This window comes from Channa argus, chromosome 5 (assembly GCF_033026475.1).
Source record: "Channa argus isolate prfri chromosome 5, Channa argus male v1.0, whole genome shotgun sequence".
NCBI classification, from domain to species: Eukaryota; Metazoa; Chordata; class Actinopteri; order Anabantiformes; family Channidae; genus Channa; species Channa argus.
Window position 1 is genome coordinate 8,494,559 of NC_090201.1, and position 14,286 is coordinate 8,508,844.

A 14,286-nucleotide genomic window follows, 5' to 3' on the forward strand; every position below is an offset into this window, starting at 1 on the left:
CAACTGCAAAACTATTTGCAATCCCATAAGCTTGTGCCATACTTTGTATTTAGTGCCAGTTGGTTTATTTTAGCATGTTAAGACGCTAAACATGTTAAACACCATACCTAAACATCAGCACTGGCCTTACAGGGATACTAATGCATGCTTACATTAACAGCTAATCTATGTTTGTGTGTCAAACCACATAGAGACACTTTGTCTGGCTTTAGATTCAGTCTTGCTTTTGTAACTTGGGTGATTTGATGTATTGCAGAACCTCGAAACTTGAAGGACACAGACTGCCAGTTTGTCTCTTTATCTTCTAACACTCTTACATGGGGAGAGAGAGGAGAAAGATGAAACTCCAAAGATGAGGAGATGGGCACGATTCTCAATGGAAACATTGGTGTTATTATCGCAGCGTTTGCACACATGCACACACATATTCACACCTGCATATGGGTCAGTAATGCTCAGAAAAAATGTTCATTCACATGCCTGCCTGTATGCATTCATGCATGCTGACATGTACGTGCACATAACAGACAAGGCATGTGGAGAAATACAATATGGCAAACATGCATGTCCATAGAAACCTTAAAGGCAGCAAAGGTAAACATACACTACAGACATTTGGATATACTTTGGAATCATACTTTTAAACAATATTATATAAGCCACAAATAAATGTCGATCTTAATCAATTAGATCTACATTGAATCTCTGCTAAAAAATTACATTTTGAGCACAGGACGCTGTTCCAAACAGGTCCAAACTGAAATCTGAGATGAGTCTGTTTAATCCAAGACAATCAATCTTCCCCCCTCAATGACTGCCAGACTTCAGCGCTCAACATCTCACTTTGACCCTGAAGTTTGATTTGCACTGCAAATTTCCTGTTATGGTCATGTTTTAATCAAGCTTGGTGTGTTTGACTTGGAAGCTTCTCACAGGTGTCAAAAAATTGATTATTCTTAGGACATAGTCTGACTTTTCACTGTTTGCGGTGAAATATCCAGCATAGTTGAATTGCCGGTCTCTAAAATGAATAAAATGCAGGTGTGCAAAGCATTTTTCCTATCGCTTTTGAAATTTGAAAGCAATTATGAATTAAAATATTGTTATTTTGCATCGTATTATAATGTATGTCAGAACTCAAGTGTCAGCTGGTGTCTACGGGCAGACTAAGTCAGAGCAGCAAAGTGAGTAGGATGTTCAGCAAGAAGCAGATGCATTGTGAGTGTCTGGTTGGAGTTAGACACGCGGAACTGTGGTGCATCTGCTTTGTCACGCTCCTGGCTTCAAACTGCCTGAGGTGCCCACGCTAAATAAGCAGAACAAATTCAGTACAGGAAAGGGTGTGTGTGTATGTGTGTGTGTGTGTGTGTGTGTACGTGTGTGTGAAAGAGAAAGAATGGGAAACATCAGCCAGGTTTGACACCTTACAGACAAACAAAACTAATCACCTTATGATAGCTGAAGTGCAAAAGGTTAAAGAGATCTGCAGGAGTTATGTAGAGATGGAAAAGATCCAGATTAACCGGGAATGACAATTCATCGCTGTCAGCAGTTGTAATGAGCTAATGAGAAATAAATGCAACCTGTTGAATGACTTCAGCAGTCAAATAAAGTGATGTTTACAACATGGGTCTCAGATGTCCATATCTCATTATTAACTCAAATGTATTGCCTCTCTACACCCTCAACAAATCCAGACATCTGCTGTGTGTGTGTTCATAGTTACAGTACATATTGAGAAACACCAAACCACCAAGAAACTTCATGGGTGTTTTGTGGCTTTTTGCATCATGCCGAATGCTACCAGCCAGTAGAGGATTCAGTTTTGGAGTCTGGCATGTGGAAAACATAGTCAAAATCTTGTGTAATGCAAGATGTTGAATTATCACATTTGATGGAGAGGCAAATTTGATTTTGCAAACTTGTTTAAACTTGCATAGCATTTCAAATTTGTAAAGGTGCTGGGGAATGGAAATTACATTGCATGGCTAATTCTCATTGGGGGGGTTTGTTTTATAACACACACTAATGCACGCCATACTTGACATATTCAACAAGGTGCACGTGATACTTGTTTGTTTCAATATATGTGCATGAGTGTGTACGAGGGCAAATATGTTCTGCATCGACATACTCAAACAGTACATTGTGTCTTGTTCAGTGTGCTTGTTTAAATGTATTTTGGCTAAATGTGAAGCTCTCAATGTGAGTTCAGAACACTACATTTCATTTCTTAAACTCTAGCATTCTTCCAGCACTGGCTCCAAAGAGTAAAGTGGATGTGCATGCTAAAATGTTATGAGTGTAGATAGAGAACTTTTCCAGCTGGATGCAAACCCCTGACAGTTTTGGCTCTGCTTTCACTCCACTTTATCTCCGGTGCTCGCTCTTTTACAGTGAAGACATTAGTGGAGCGAAATCTCACTTTACCTTTTCTCTTTCATTCTGTCCCTGAGACTCGAATATATTCATTCCTCTGACATTGTTTTAGGGAGAAAGATACAGGCCTCAGAGCTCAGTTGTGTGGTGAGAGGTCTCCTGTGCTGCGAAGGAACTGGATGTACATCAGAAGCAGTGAACATCTGCTAGGTAGTTTAAACAGCACCTTCCATCTGGCTAAAATTCAGAAAAGCTCAAAAGGCCTTTTGTTATCGTCTACATGTTTTTTAATAAAAAGATGCAGATAAATGGAATTTATTATCTTTAAACTACTATATAACTCACTATCTCAGCCTCTACCTCATTCAGTACATTGGAGTTTTTCTCACTAAGTGTCCTTAAGTTGTCATCAGACATTAAAGCCCCTTTAAAATATCCTACAATTAAGTTGCACAATTTGAAAACCTAACCCAGGATATAATCCAAATATATTTTTCTGCAAAGATCACTGGCGTTTGGCTTGTCCCTTCAGGGGTCGCCACAGTGGAACATGTTCCGCACGTTGATTCAGCATGTGTTTTTACACCGGATTCCCTTCCTGCCCCAACGGGACCGGCACCAAGGTTGCCTGTGGTGGCTGGGTGGGGCCCCACCTGGTGGGCTGGGATTTGAACCTGCTGCCTTCTGCATCCCAATCAAATACCACTGAGCCACCAGGGCCCCTAATCTAAACATATTTTTCTAAAATCCTGTTTAATAAAATCTGGATTTATATAAGTTTATTAAAACTTTTTTTTAAGCAGTTGTCTAGAGACTAGGAAGTTCCCAATTACACGGTATGACTTATAGCCCACAGCCTCAGGACCAAGTAGCTATGGTGAATGGTAGATACTGTCTATGTGAGAGCTAAAGTGTTCTTAACTGGAGCTTTGAACAAAGCCTGAGAGAAAAATTGTGAAAAAATGCTGAAAAATCTGTCTCTGTGGAATCCTAAGTGTAAAGGTTAAGTGAGTTTGTTTTTTACTTTGGAGGAGATGTAGAAATTCCCTCCCTGTGCAATCTTTGCAAATTGTTTTGAATACTTTAAACACATCCTGCATTCCCTGCATTGAGAAGGCAGTCACAAACACACATGCACATGCACACAGCCCTCAGCGCTGCTCTGCAGGTCTTAAGTGTACATAACATGGCAGCCATTATCCTATTAGCAGCATCAGAGGCCTGGGGACAAGGCAAGGGGCGGTGAAGGGAAGGGAGGAGGGAGGAGAGGGACGATGAAGACAAGAACAAAGTCACTGGCATCAAAAAATAAAAGTACAGTCAGCAGAAGGTGGTGGAGTAGTAATGAGGGAAGAAAAGGGAGGCAGATATTGATAAGAGAGGAAGAGGGGAAGGAATGAGGAATGACTGGGGGAGGAAAACAAGTTGACATAAGCTTAGCAACTGTGCAGGGCAACACACAGCTTACCATATTAGAAATGAGCAAAGGATGGAGTATTAGCAAGGGAAAGACGAAATATGAAGGAGAACAGATACAGATGGTATTGAGAGCACAGGCGTGTAAAACAACCAAACAGCCCAACAGGATAGACCCACAGTCATCTCTAAATAGCCACTTAGAGAAAAGCACTGAAGGACCTGCTGTGTGAATATCATTACTACTGTACCACACATGGACTTGAAAGCTCATTAAATTACTTATTTTCTCTTTGAGCTTTAGCAGAGGCCCTGCCAAACTTGATTTGGCCAGGATCCTCAGATCCTGGCTCCAAAGTCAATCTCCTCTTTGAACTGCCCAAATAATGGACTTCTCCAGCCGCTTCATTATAACATGCTAATTTCCATTATGATTTATTAAACCAAGCTGCTCCTCTTCACTGTCACAGACCAACCTCAAGGCCTACATGCACAGCAGGGATGTAACAATAGGCTTATGCAAACTCGGTACCCTCTCTACTCTACTCTACAATTATTCCCCCCCTCCCCCTCCCCTTTTCTTCCTTCTTTCCCTCACTTGCAACTTCCATTCCTCACTTTGTCTCTCCATATTCAGCCACCCTGTCCAGGGTCCTTTCACAAGATCTCTATTGAAGCCAGGGAAAAAGGCTCAGCGGCAGCAGCTGGCCACTCTTTTCTCCCAACTAGGTATAGAGGCGCTGGGAGCTCTCTGCATGAGCGAGCCCCACTCCTCCTGCTCCATTCAGCTCTCCTTTTGCCTCAGCTATTCACCAAGGCCCTACTTTGTCAGGAGCAAGAGAGCACAGAGAAAAAGGAGGGATCACCCCTTTCTGTCTTTGTACTCCACATAGCTATACAAGCATTCCCAAAGCCTCCGCTAATGAGTTGGCCTCCACAGCGCTGTGAGTGGAGAGCGAAGCAGGTTTGTGAAAGAGAATAGGTTTGATTAATACAGGTTCATTCTCTCCACTGATGGAATGTCAGTCCTGTGTTCATTAGCCTACTGGGTGGTTTTTCCTATTAAGTACGCTTGTGTTTTGTATGCCTGCTTTCAAATACTAGAGGGAAAGTTCAGCAATTAAAAGTTTTTATTAACTGTTCAATTACAAATGCACTGAACTGCGGTTTTACTGCATTACTGTAATTCTTGTCCTAGCACTTTGTGAAAAAAAATGTGTTTTCTGACCCTTTCTTCCTTTGCCAGTGGCTTGTACACACACACACACACACACACACACTGCGACATCAGTTAACACACCATCTAATTGCCATTTTTCCACAGTTAATGATACACTTAAGATAAGGTAATGATGCTGAATGAATTGCTTGTAAACATATACAACGCACTCCAAGGGAGAGGCCATATGGTCTGCCATGCAGTAAATGGGTATCCAGTTACTTCAAATAAATTGAATTTTCCACCTCTGGTCTGTGGTGCTATTGAGTGTGTTTGAAGACATAATTGAATCTAGACTGGCGGACCATTCTGATTAAGCTGGCTAATTAAACCACTCAGTGGATGTCAAACAGCTGAGCCTTTGTGTAACCAACCATGAAATGTGACAGGTCAAAGGTAGGTCTAGTGATTTTATATTTCATGGGTTTAAATAAAAGAGTTTAAGTTCAGTATGAAATGCTGGGGTAGAAACTAAATGTTCTAAATTGACATTTAATAGAAAACTATCAACAGCTTAGTACAGAAAGGACACCAAGTTCACTTATTCGAACTGTGATCATTACGGCATATTCTTTATAACAACAAAAGCTGATTGAAGAGAGGACAAGATTGAGACAAAGACAAAAGACAGAATGAGATCCCTTCTTGGTACAAATGAATTCACACTAAAAGCACAGAGACAAAGAGTGCTGGCAGACAAAAAGCTGTTTGGCTGGAGCAGCCGTTCAACACAGAAATCACCTTTCAAAGAGTGAAACAAGCACATTCCTCTCCTCGCACAGAACAAAAACTGTTCCAGGCCATCGCTCCTTTTATGAAATTCTCTATTGACAAGGCCTATTAAAACAACCATAGCCAAATACACAGGAGAATTGCCTTTCCCCACCCTGCCTGTCAGAGAAGCTGTAAACCAACAAGCCATAGCTTCAACTTTGTCTTCGTAGGTTAAGGACGTGAGCAGCGTATATAGAAGTAAACACCTGTTGAAAGAACATGGAAACTAACTGCCATTTTGGACTTACTTTTAACAATGCATACTTTCATTGCAGCTGACACTTGTGGCTATCTGTATAACAAACAAGGCAAGCACCTCTAGCTATGCCTACCTCGTGATGGAACAGGTTAGGGAGCTGGTATGGTTTGTCTCTCATCACTCGCCGTTGGGCCGCCAAGTTGCGAGCCTTGCCTACTGACAGGAACTTGGCACGACACACGCTGATTCACTCTCATTAGACGCACACCGATGGGAAATGTAAATGTTAGCACACAATTTCAATATACAATAGATTAAAAAAAACATAATAGACAAGAGCTTGGGTGTTTGGACACCTGCAGATCATTTGGCTATTTTGGGCACCAACAGCCACACCACAGTTGAGCCCTCATTGTTCAGACTTCTTTTTGTTTTCACCTCCTTCAATAATGTGTTAAGTTCATGACCAAAGTGGAGCATCTGCTCCTTATGTGGCCAATGTCATAGCTTAATTCTCTTGTCAAGGAATTTCTTTAATTAATCATTGGGTGTGTTATCAAATTACACTTAAATGCCAATAATCCATACAACTAAGTTATATCATTATTGCTGTGAATTCGAAATGAAATAGGTATTTGAGAAGTAATATATCAGAATATGTATATGTATATATGTATATATTCACTGTTCAAATAATTTAAATTAGAATAAATATGTTGGGCAAAGTCAAGCCCTTAAAAAAGATATAACCAATTTTGTTTTCCACAGCAAGTTTATTGCATGGCAATTTGCCCTGCAATTAGTATTGGCCTCTGATAGCCAGAGGCCAATACTAATTGCAATTGTCATTGGTTAACTGGACTAAAGTCCCAGAAATAATGTGTAGACCATTAAGCCACAAGAGAGAAATGACGCAGACACTTTGATCTAGTGTGGAGAGTGAGGATCTGCCGTACTATGTGTTTTCCTTCTACACTTTACATCTGTCTTGCTTTTTTCTTCCCCTTTTCACTCGTTCTCCACCTTGTAGGCCACGCATTATGCCACTTAGCAGGGAGCTTACTATTGACAGAAATGCCCAAACTGTTTCTGCTTCCCATTAGCGAGGCATCTCCGTGCTCCTGCTACACCCGTTAGCCATCCATTCCCAGTATGATGTTTTGGCCGGGTTTCACGCCTCTCCATTTTATAGTTGATGAATAGCTGCAGCAGATGGTTTGTTATCTTTGAAGATTCCAGGAAGATGAGCGTGATAAATTGCTCCAGGCCATACACATCAAATCCTCGCTCTCACCATCACTGCCACTGCCATCACATCCCCCTTCCAGCACCAAAGAGTGAAATGTGAACAATATGTAGTGACTCATCACGAACACCTATGGCTACTGCTTTCACTTTTCTCGGCCCAAAAATCTTCAGACATGTCTGCATTTGACACTTTCATTCCATTCCAGCTGTGTAAACACCAATATGCTTGGTGTTAAAAACATACATACGGAAAAAAACACAACGGCTCATCTGGTGCAGTCATTATGTTCTTTACAATGCACTCTCGTGACAGACTCATGTCCACTCACATCAGTAACAACTTCACACAACGGCACACAGGAGAATGGGTGCGGGGTGACTGTGAAGAGTGGACCAGATATGATAGCAAAGGCTGCTCATGCTATCCTTACAGAGTGAATTCTTTGCAGGAATTTCTGTTTCTCAGATTATAAATCAATCCATACCTGGGGAGAGACATCACTTCAGGCTGCTGCCATGCAAAATGTCCAAGCCCACGAGGACAAATAAAATTAAGTATGGAAAGCAGGGTTTTGCCAGTAAGTGCCATAAATTCATAAACTTCCACATTAACACCGAAACAATTTTGATGAAGATCCTTTAAACTGATTTTGATCAAAATATTAAGCTGGATTTGGCTGCTGCTGTAGTACATTTGTATTCCAGGTCATCCACTTTATAAATCATATTGAAATACATGTCAACAGTCCTGTCATAATAGACCCCAAAAGTCCACAAGAAACATCAAAATTCAGGAAGAGCATGTAGTTGCAGTTCTCCTGTCACTTGCAACTTGTGTAGGAAATAGCTGGTTAAAATAAAATGTCCAATAAAATGTATAAAAGGATATATAATAAATTAACATTTTGTATTACTTTATAGATATACATTGTGTACATGGCAACTCCACATATCCCAAAAGAAACATTGCAAAATTATGAAACATGATTTAATACTGCACCATAATTGGAAAAATTATTTTTATACAAACTGCAGCTTAGATGTTTATATTACATGAAAACCTATCATACCCTATATTTATATCAAAGCAAGCAAGAGTTTTCACCTTAGTGCGGCTGTGTGTCAATCAAACCATGATAGGCTGCCAAAAGAAATTACCTATATTATATAAACATATTGTTGGCAACTTATGTTAGGTGAACATTTAATTGATACATCACTAACCCAGTCATACTTTCATATTACTAATTGTAGGCATTAAAACGCATTCTTTTTACCAAAGACAGCTCCGAACAAGCCCCAGGTCTCAAACTGCAGACATTGCGTGTCCTCCATTTCTCAGTTTTTCTTCACCGTGAAGTAATGTTTTAACAGAGTCTCATTTCTCAGATATTTTCCTTGCATTTAGAAGCTGGAGGTCTCACCTGTAGGCTACTGTGCTCACTCACACATATAAGATGCAATGTGAAACCTTTGCTTATTCACTGGAAAAAGAACGAGGAACTAAAACTGCCTGCAGTGCTGCAGGTGTGAATATCTCTGTCCTCGCTACTGTGATTAATAGCAATGAAATCTAGGACTTCTCCCAACGCGAAGCGATCACAATGGCTCTGACAAACTCAATCAATACAATCTGTCAGTGCCAGGAAAAAAAAATGTGATGAGAAAAAGTATTCATGGGGCCAGGAGGCTGACAGCAGCACTGATTTATCACAGATGTGCATTTTTTTGAGACAACAGGCGAACATGACTTCCACATTTGGGAAGAATTTTGTGCTATCATGTGGCCATTATGGGCACACTGAAATGGTGGAGAGATCAGAGTGAATGCCTGCACACACACACACACACACACATACACAAACTCACAGACACACCTAGTTAGCACACAATCATGAACACAGATGTACAGACACATTCACTTCCTTTACTGTATTAATGGAATTATACTGGCAAAACCTGAAAAGCCCTAAAAAATTCAAAGGTTGCATTCAAAGTTTACTTCAAGTAAAACTATTTTAGCAGAATGCAGGGCTTCCTAATTATTTAAATATTGAAGTAAATATCATGTGGAATGTTCCCTAGGGGTCAGTTGGTAGAATGGCCGCCCACTGACAATAGGGTCGGAGGGTCGTGCCCCGCTCTTCCCGACCACATGTCAAAGTGTCCCTGGGCAAGACACTGAACAGCCCATCCCCATCCCCAGCTGTAGGGTAGCAGTCCAAAGCCCAGAAGAAATTGGGGAGGGTTGCGTCAGGAAAGGCATCCTGCGTAAAAACTGTGCCAAAACAACATGCGGACAATGATCCGCTGTGGCGACCCTGAACTCACGGGATTAGCCGGAAAGACAAATTTTTAAAAAAATCTATGCAGAATGGCTCCTTAACAGACTCAAAAAATCTTATTATAATGGTACTGGAATATTACAATAACTAATTTTAACTGCAGCATTTTAACAGCGAATTTTATCAATATGGAGCCAATTTAATCACTTTAGTCCATTCTCATCCCCAGCTGTGCAGTGCAGGACCAAGCCCGGTAGAAATTGGGGAGGGTTGCGTCAGGAAGGGCATCCGGCGTAAAAACTGTGCCAAATCAACATGCGGACAATGATCCGCTGTGGCGACCCTGAACTCACGGGATAAGCCGAAAGGACGAAGAAAAAAAAAATGTTATAATAGTTTAACATTTCTGCTCCTCTTTATTTTACAAACAGGTACTTTTTAATCCGCTACAAGTTGTAGACAATTACATTTACTTATTACCTGCAGATTGAAATTGTCAATACAAAATTTGAACAGCTGGCCTTATAAATTACGATATGTTATAAGTAATGGGGTTGGATAATAGAGATATACTGTATATGGGTAGTATTATTCAAAATATGGTTAATATCTGCAAAGACTGCATTGTGTAAGGCTTGTTGCGTTCTAGTGCATAGCTCTTTTGTGGCCACAGAAAGAGCAGTATGTAGAAACTCCCATTGGTTTACTGACAGCATGAGGCTGCTTCTCCAAGTCTCAAGAAACAGTAGTTCAAGTTTAATGTTTGTGAAAGTTGGGGTTCTCACTTGCCCTGCTGTGGCGTTTGTCTGAGTCTATTAATAGTATTAATTTCAAATTAAAGAACACAGAAATATAGAAATAGTATACATGCAAGTGTGGAGCATGTACTCAGTGTGTGATTGTGTATTCTCTGGAGACCTTTCCTTTAAGTTGTGTCTGAAATAAATCAACTACCAATTTATCACATTGTTCCCCGCATTTACAAGCTGCAACATTAATGATGTCTAAAAATAATGCATCCATAATTATGATCCAATAATATACTGTGCATCATTGTGAAATTTGCCATTCAACGTGATTAGTAACTAAATGTATTTTCATTCCAATGCTTATGTACGCAGACAATTTTCTAGGTGCTCTTACATAGGTAAAGTTTTTAATGAAAGACTTTTGCTTGAGATAAAGGTCTGAATACTTACTACTACTGCTGCTGGAAGGTTAAATCTTTGTTTTGTTCTAAAAAACATAATTTGAAGTGTCAGATAAGTTGGATAATTATAAAGTACAAACTGTCATTGGTAAAACGTATGGACAAGGTTTTCAGTAAATGCACTTTGTTAGTGTCCACCACTGCTCAGATGGAGAGATTCTGACAACTAAAGTCATGTCTCTAGTTGAAATTGTCCCTCTTCAAGTGAATTAAGCAAATTATAAACACACACACAGTTGACCACCTCTTTGCATTTTATTAATAAAACATATAAGCTAAGATCATTTCTTTGCAATTGAACTAACTGAGCAAATTGAACATTTGGGCACATAATAATAGGATGCTATAAACAACAAGTAGTTTATAGAGCTGCTAAATGATTGTTTGCTTTCTTCTTTAAATTCTCTGTATAACTGGAAGAAACACGGGGTGCTTTTTATGACTTCCTTTATGATTTATTTATTTATCTTTTTGCTTTTTTTTTTTTGTTTTACATCTGAATCTTTGGTCTTGCTAAACAACACTTCCAACCAGATTGTTATGGCATTCAAACTAATTATGTGATTATGGCTTGTTATAATGCGATTACAGAGCTTGATGTCGGTGATTGTCTCTTTAAGAAGCAGTGAGAGTGAGAGGAGGTGGTGCGGTTTCACACCCCGGGGTGGGAAACATAGGTGGAGCCAGCAACCGCTGAGTGACGGCCGCTCAAAGGCTCTTCAACTCCGCGGTTCGCCGACACCCGGTAACGACCAATAAGGTTACAACTTGACCCGTCTCTCAAACCCGTCAGCCAATCACGACGAAGCATGGGAGGCAACCCCCCCCCTGGAATCTCTGTTGTGCATCCAACGTGGGACTGTGGAACGAGCGCTCAGAAAAAAGAAAAAGTAAGTCAAAAAAGGAAAAAACTCAATGGTGGTGGTGCACGGTCGGAAGGACGGGTGGGGGGGGGGTCTGTTTTGCTATTAATCAGATCGTGGAGATTCCGTGACCACAAACTGCACTTGATAATCTGCTGGTTGAGTTCTTCTGGGACGGAGCGAGTGTATCATTACAAAGTTGGATTTATTCGGCCACAGCGGCGAAGTGCTGCTGAGATTGGGACGACATGGAGCGCTCGGCTTGAGAGACCAGCGCTGGAGTCCTCGGCACCATTCGGTTCTTCTTTAACACATCTTCAACTTTGCGGTGGACATTTTATGACACCACCAGAAGTCACTGCCCAATGAGGTTGGCTACGTTTGAAAGGGGTTTTGCCGCTGCTCCGGTGATTGTAAGTTATTCTGGGAGCCCAGTCGGGACTCACTGTGTCCTTTAACGTTCGGCTGTTGCGTGTTTTGAAAACATGTCCCCAAAGGCAGAGGTCCGATGGAGAAACTAGTTGTTAGCCTTTTATGGACACCCGCTTGTAACTCAAATGTAAGTTCGGAGCGACGGACAAGTTCACTGTAACGCTAGCCTACTTCTACTGGCTAATCTCTGGATCACCTTTGATTTTTAGTCCGCGTCGGACACCACAGGAAAGTTGGACTTGTGTCCTAAATGACTGTTATTAGGATGGAAGACATATTACTTCACCGCCGCTGTTTACACTAGCTTAGCGTGTAAATAAGCAAATTGATGTGCCATACAAGAACTCAGTGCTTCCCAAGCTAACTTTCATTAATATTACAGTTTGTGGATACGAGGAGAGAACTCGGCGGCCGCGCTATTAAAACTGGATACAAAATGGCGGCGTCCCTGGGACAAATTGGATATGTTACATATTGTGTTTTTTATTTAATTTTGACGGCTGAACTACTAAACAGTTATGGGCTCAGTTCAGACGAGCCGTGTGCCCAGAACTGTACCTGCAGCGGAGACTCTGTGGACTGTAGCAATCTGGAGCTGACAGCTACTCCTGTGGACCTGCCAGCCCGGACTGTTTCCTTGTAAGTAAAGCGCTTAGTTGCCTCAACCTATTTATTGACCTGTCCATAAAGGGGTAACAATGTCTGTAAAGCAAGAAAAGTGCATTATCACGTAATAACGTTTGTCAACGACATTCAGAAATAGCTGGTAATTGGTAGCTAATTGGTTAAAGTAGCTTTCTCTCCCGGTGACTCGTCTGAGAAGATTTTTGTGGCTGTTGAATAATTGTCAATCAGCTGTAACGCGGAGATGATCAGCTCTTAGAGAAGCTCTTCAATCGACATTTAAAATTCTAAGAACTGTATTGATCCCATGGGGAAATTGCGTAAAAGTAATCATAACAGTAACCGAGCAAGTTAGTTAGAAAGCTGAATGTAACAGATTTTTCCCGAGGCCCCTGCATCCCACTCTGGGAAGCAATCGGACAACAAACTCACTTCAGCAGCAGGTATCTTTACTCAGACAGCTGTTGAGTTGTCACTTGATTGGGTTTGTCATCAAATAAACACCAACATCGTCTTTCACAGCAGGACAAGCTCCTTTGAGTTTGACCGCATGTCAGAAGCAGTATTCTTGCATTTTTATTTTATGTTTCGCCCATTTGTATGCATTACTTTTTAGACTATTGCGCAGCAATTAAAGAGCTCTGTGTTGCGCGTTGAAATTCAAATAGCCATTTTAGAAGTTGTATCAAGTTTGGTGCTTAAATCCCCATGATAAACATTGACCGATTTCTGTGTATTCATACTAATTACTCCTGGTGTGATTAAACACCTAGATTTAAGATGCTGTCATTGAAATTCAATATTACACGTCATGACTTATTGTCATGGTTTCTAATACATTGACGGTACATGTGTGCTCTAACGTCGCTATCTAAAAATATAGCCAGTGTTTCCAGTGTTCAAGCTTTTCCCACAGGTTGAATAAACACATAAACCCAATGTGCCATAACAGATAAATCTCTGCATTGTTCTGTGAGATTTATGGCAGGTATTATCAAAATTACACTTCTGTGTTGCTAGCCATAGTTCACTTTAATTTATTTATTTTTGTTAATTAGGCATTTATTTCCTCAGGGTACACTGCAAACAGTTGAATCCCTCTCTGTCTGCTCATTTAGGAAATGAGCCAATTTGTGACATTTATATGAATAATCCCACACTGTTTAGGGAACTTCATCACTTATCTACCTAAATGACAAATTTTATTTACAGACAACACTTTCCTTTGTCATCCCAATCAACATTTTGGCTCTAACCACAATCACTATGTCCAGTGGCAATTGTGAATCATGAGTGACAATTAGGCGTCTTGTTTCAGAGTTTTCTGTGTTTGTGTGTGTGTGTGTGTGTGTGTGTAAGGGGGGTTAAAGACCAAAGACCTAAACACAACTCTGACTCCCAGGTTCCTGCGTTCAGCAGTTTCTCTTCCCTCGGGAAGTGAGGAATGCAACTTTTAAAAAGTCCTCTAAAAACATGAATAACAGCACTTGTGCCCAGATAGCCTCGTTGCCTCGAAGCACCACTTAGACAAGTTCAAGTGCAGAAGCTGTTTATCATGCGTGTGCGCAGACACACACTGCTCCCTCAGTCCTCTTGGACAATGAACAACTATTGTGGGACAAATGTCCCAGCCAAAA

The 14,286-nt window shown here is 40.8% G+C and overlaps 1 protein-coding gene across 1 annotated transcript in view; it reads left to right on the top strand.

The window, feature by feature from the left end:
* The first annotated feature begins 11,631 nt into the window (after nucleotides 1–11,631).
* lrig1 (leucine-rich repeats and immunoglobulin-like domains 1) overlaps nucleotides 11,632–14,286 on the top strand; it is a 33,069-nt gene continuing 30,414 nt past the window's right edge. Inside the window, exon 1 of the mRNA XM_067503671.1 lies at nucleotides 11,632–12,664. Coding sequence (XP_067359772.1) covers nucleotides 12,462–12,664 — 203 coding nt within the window. The 5' untranslated portion in view covers nucleotides 11,632–12,461. The remainder of the gene's footprint in view (nucleotides 12,665–14,286) is intronic.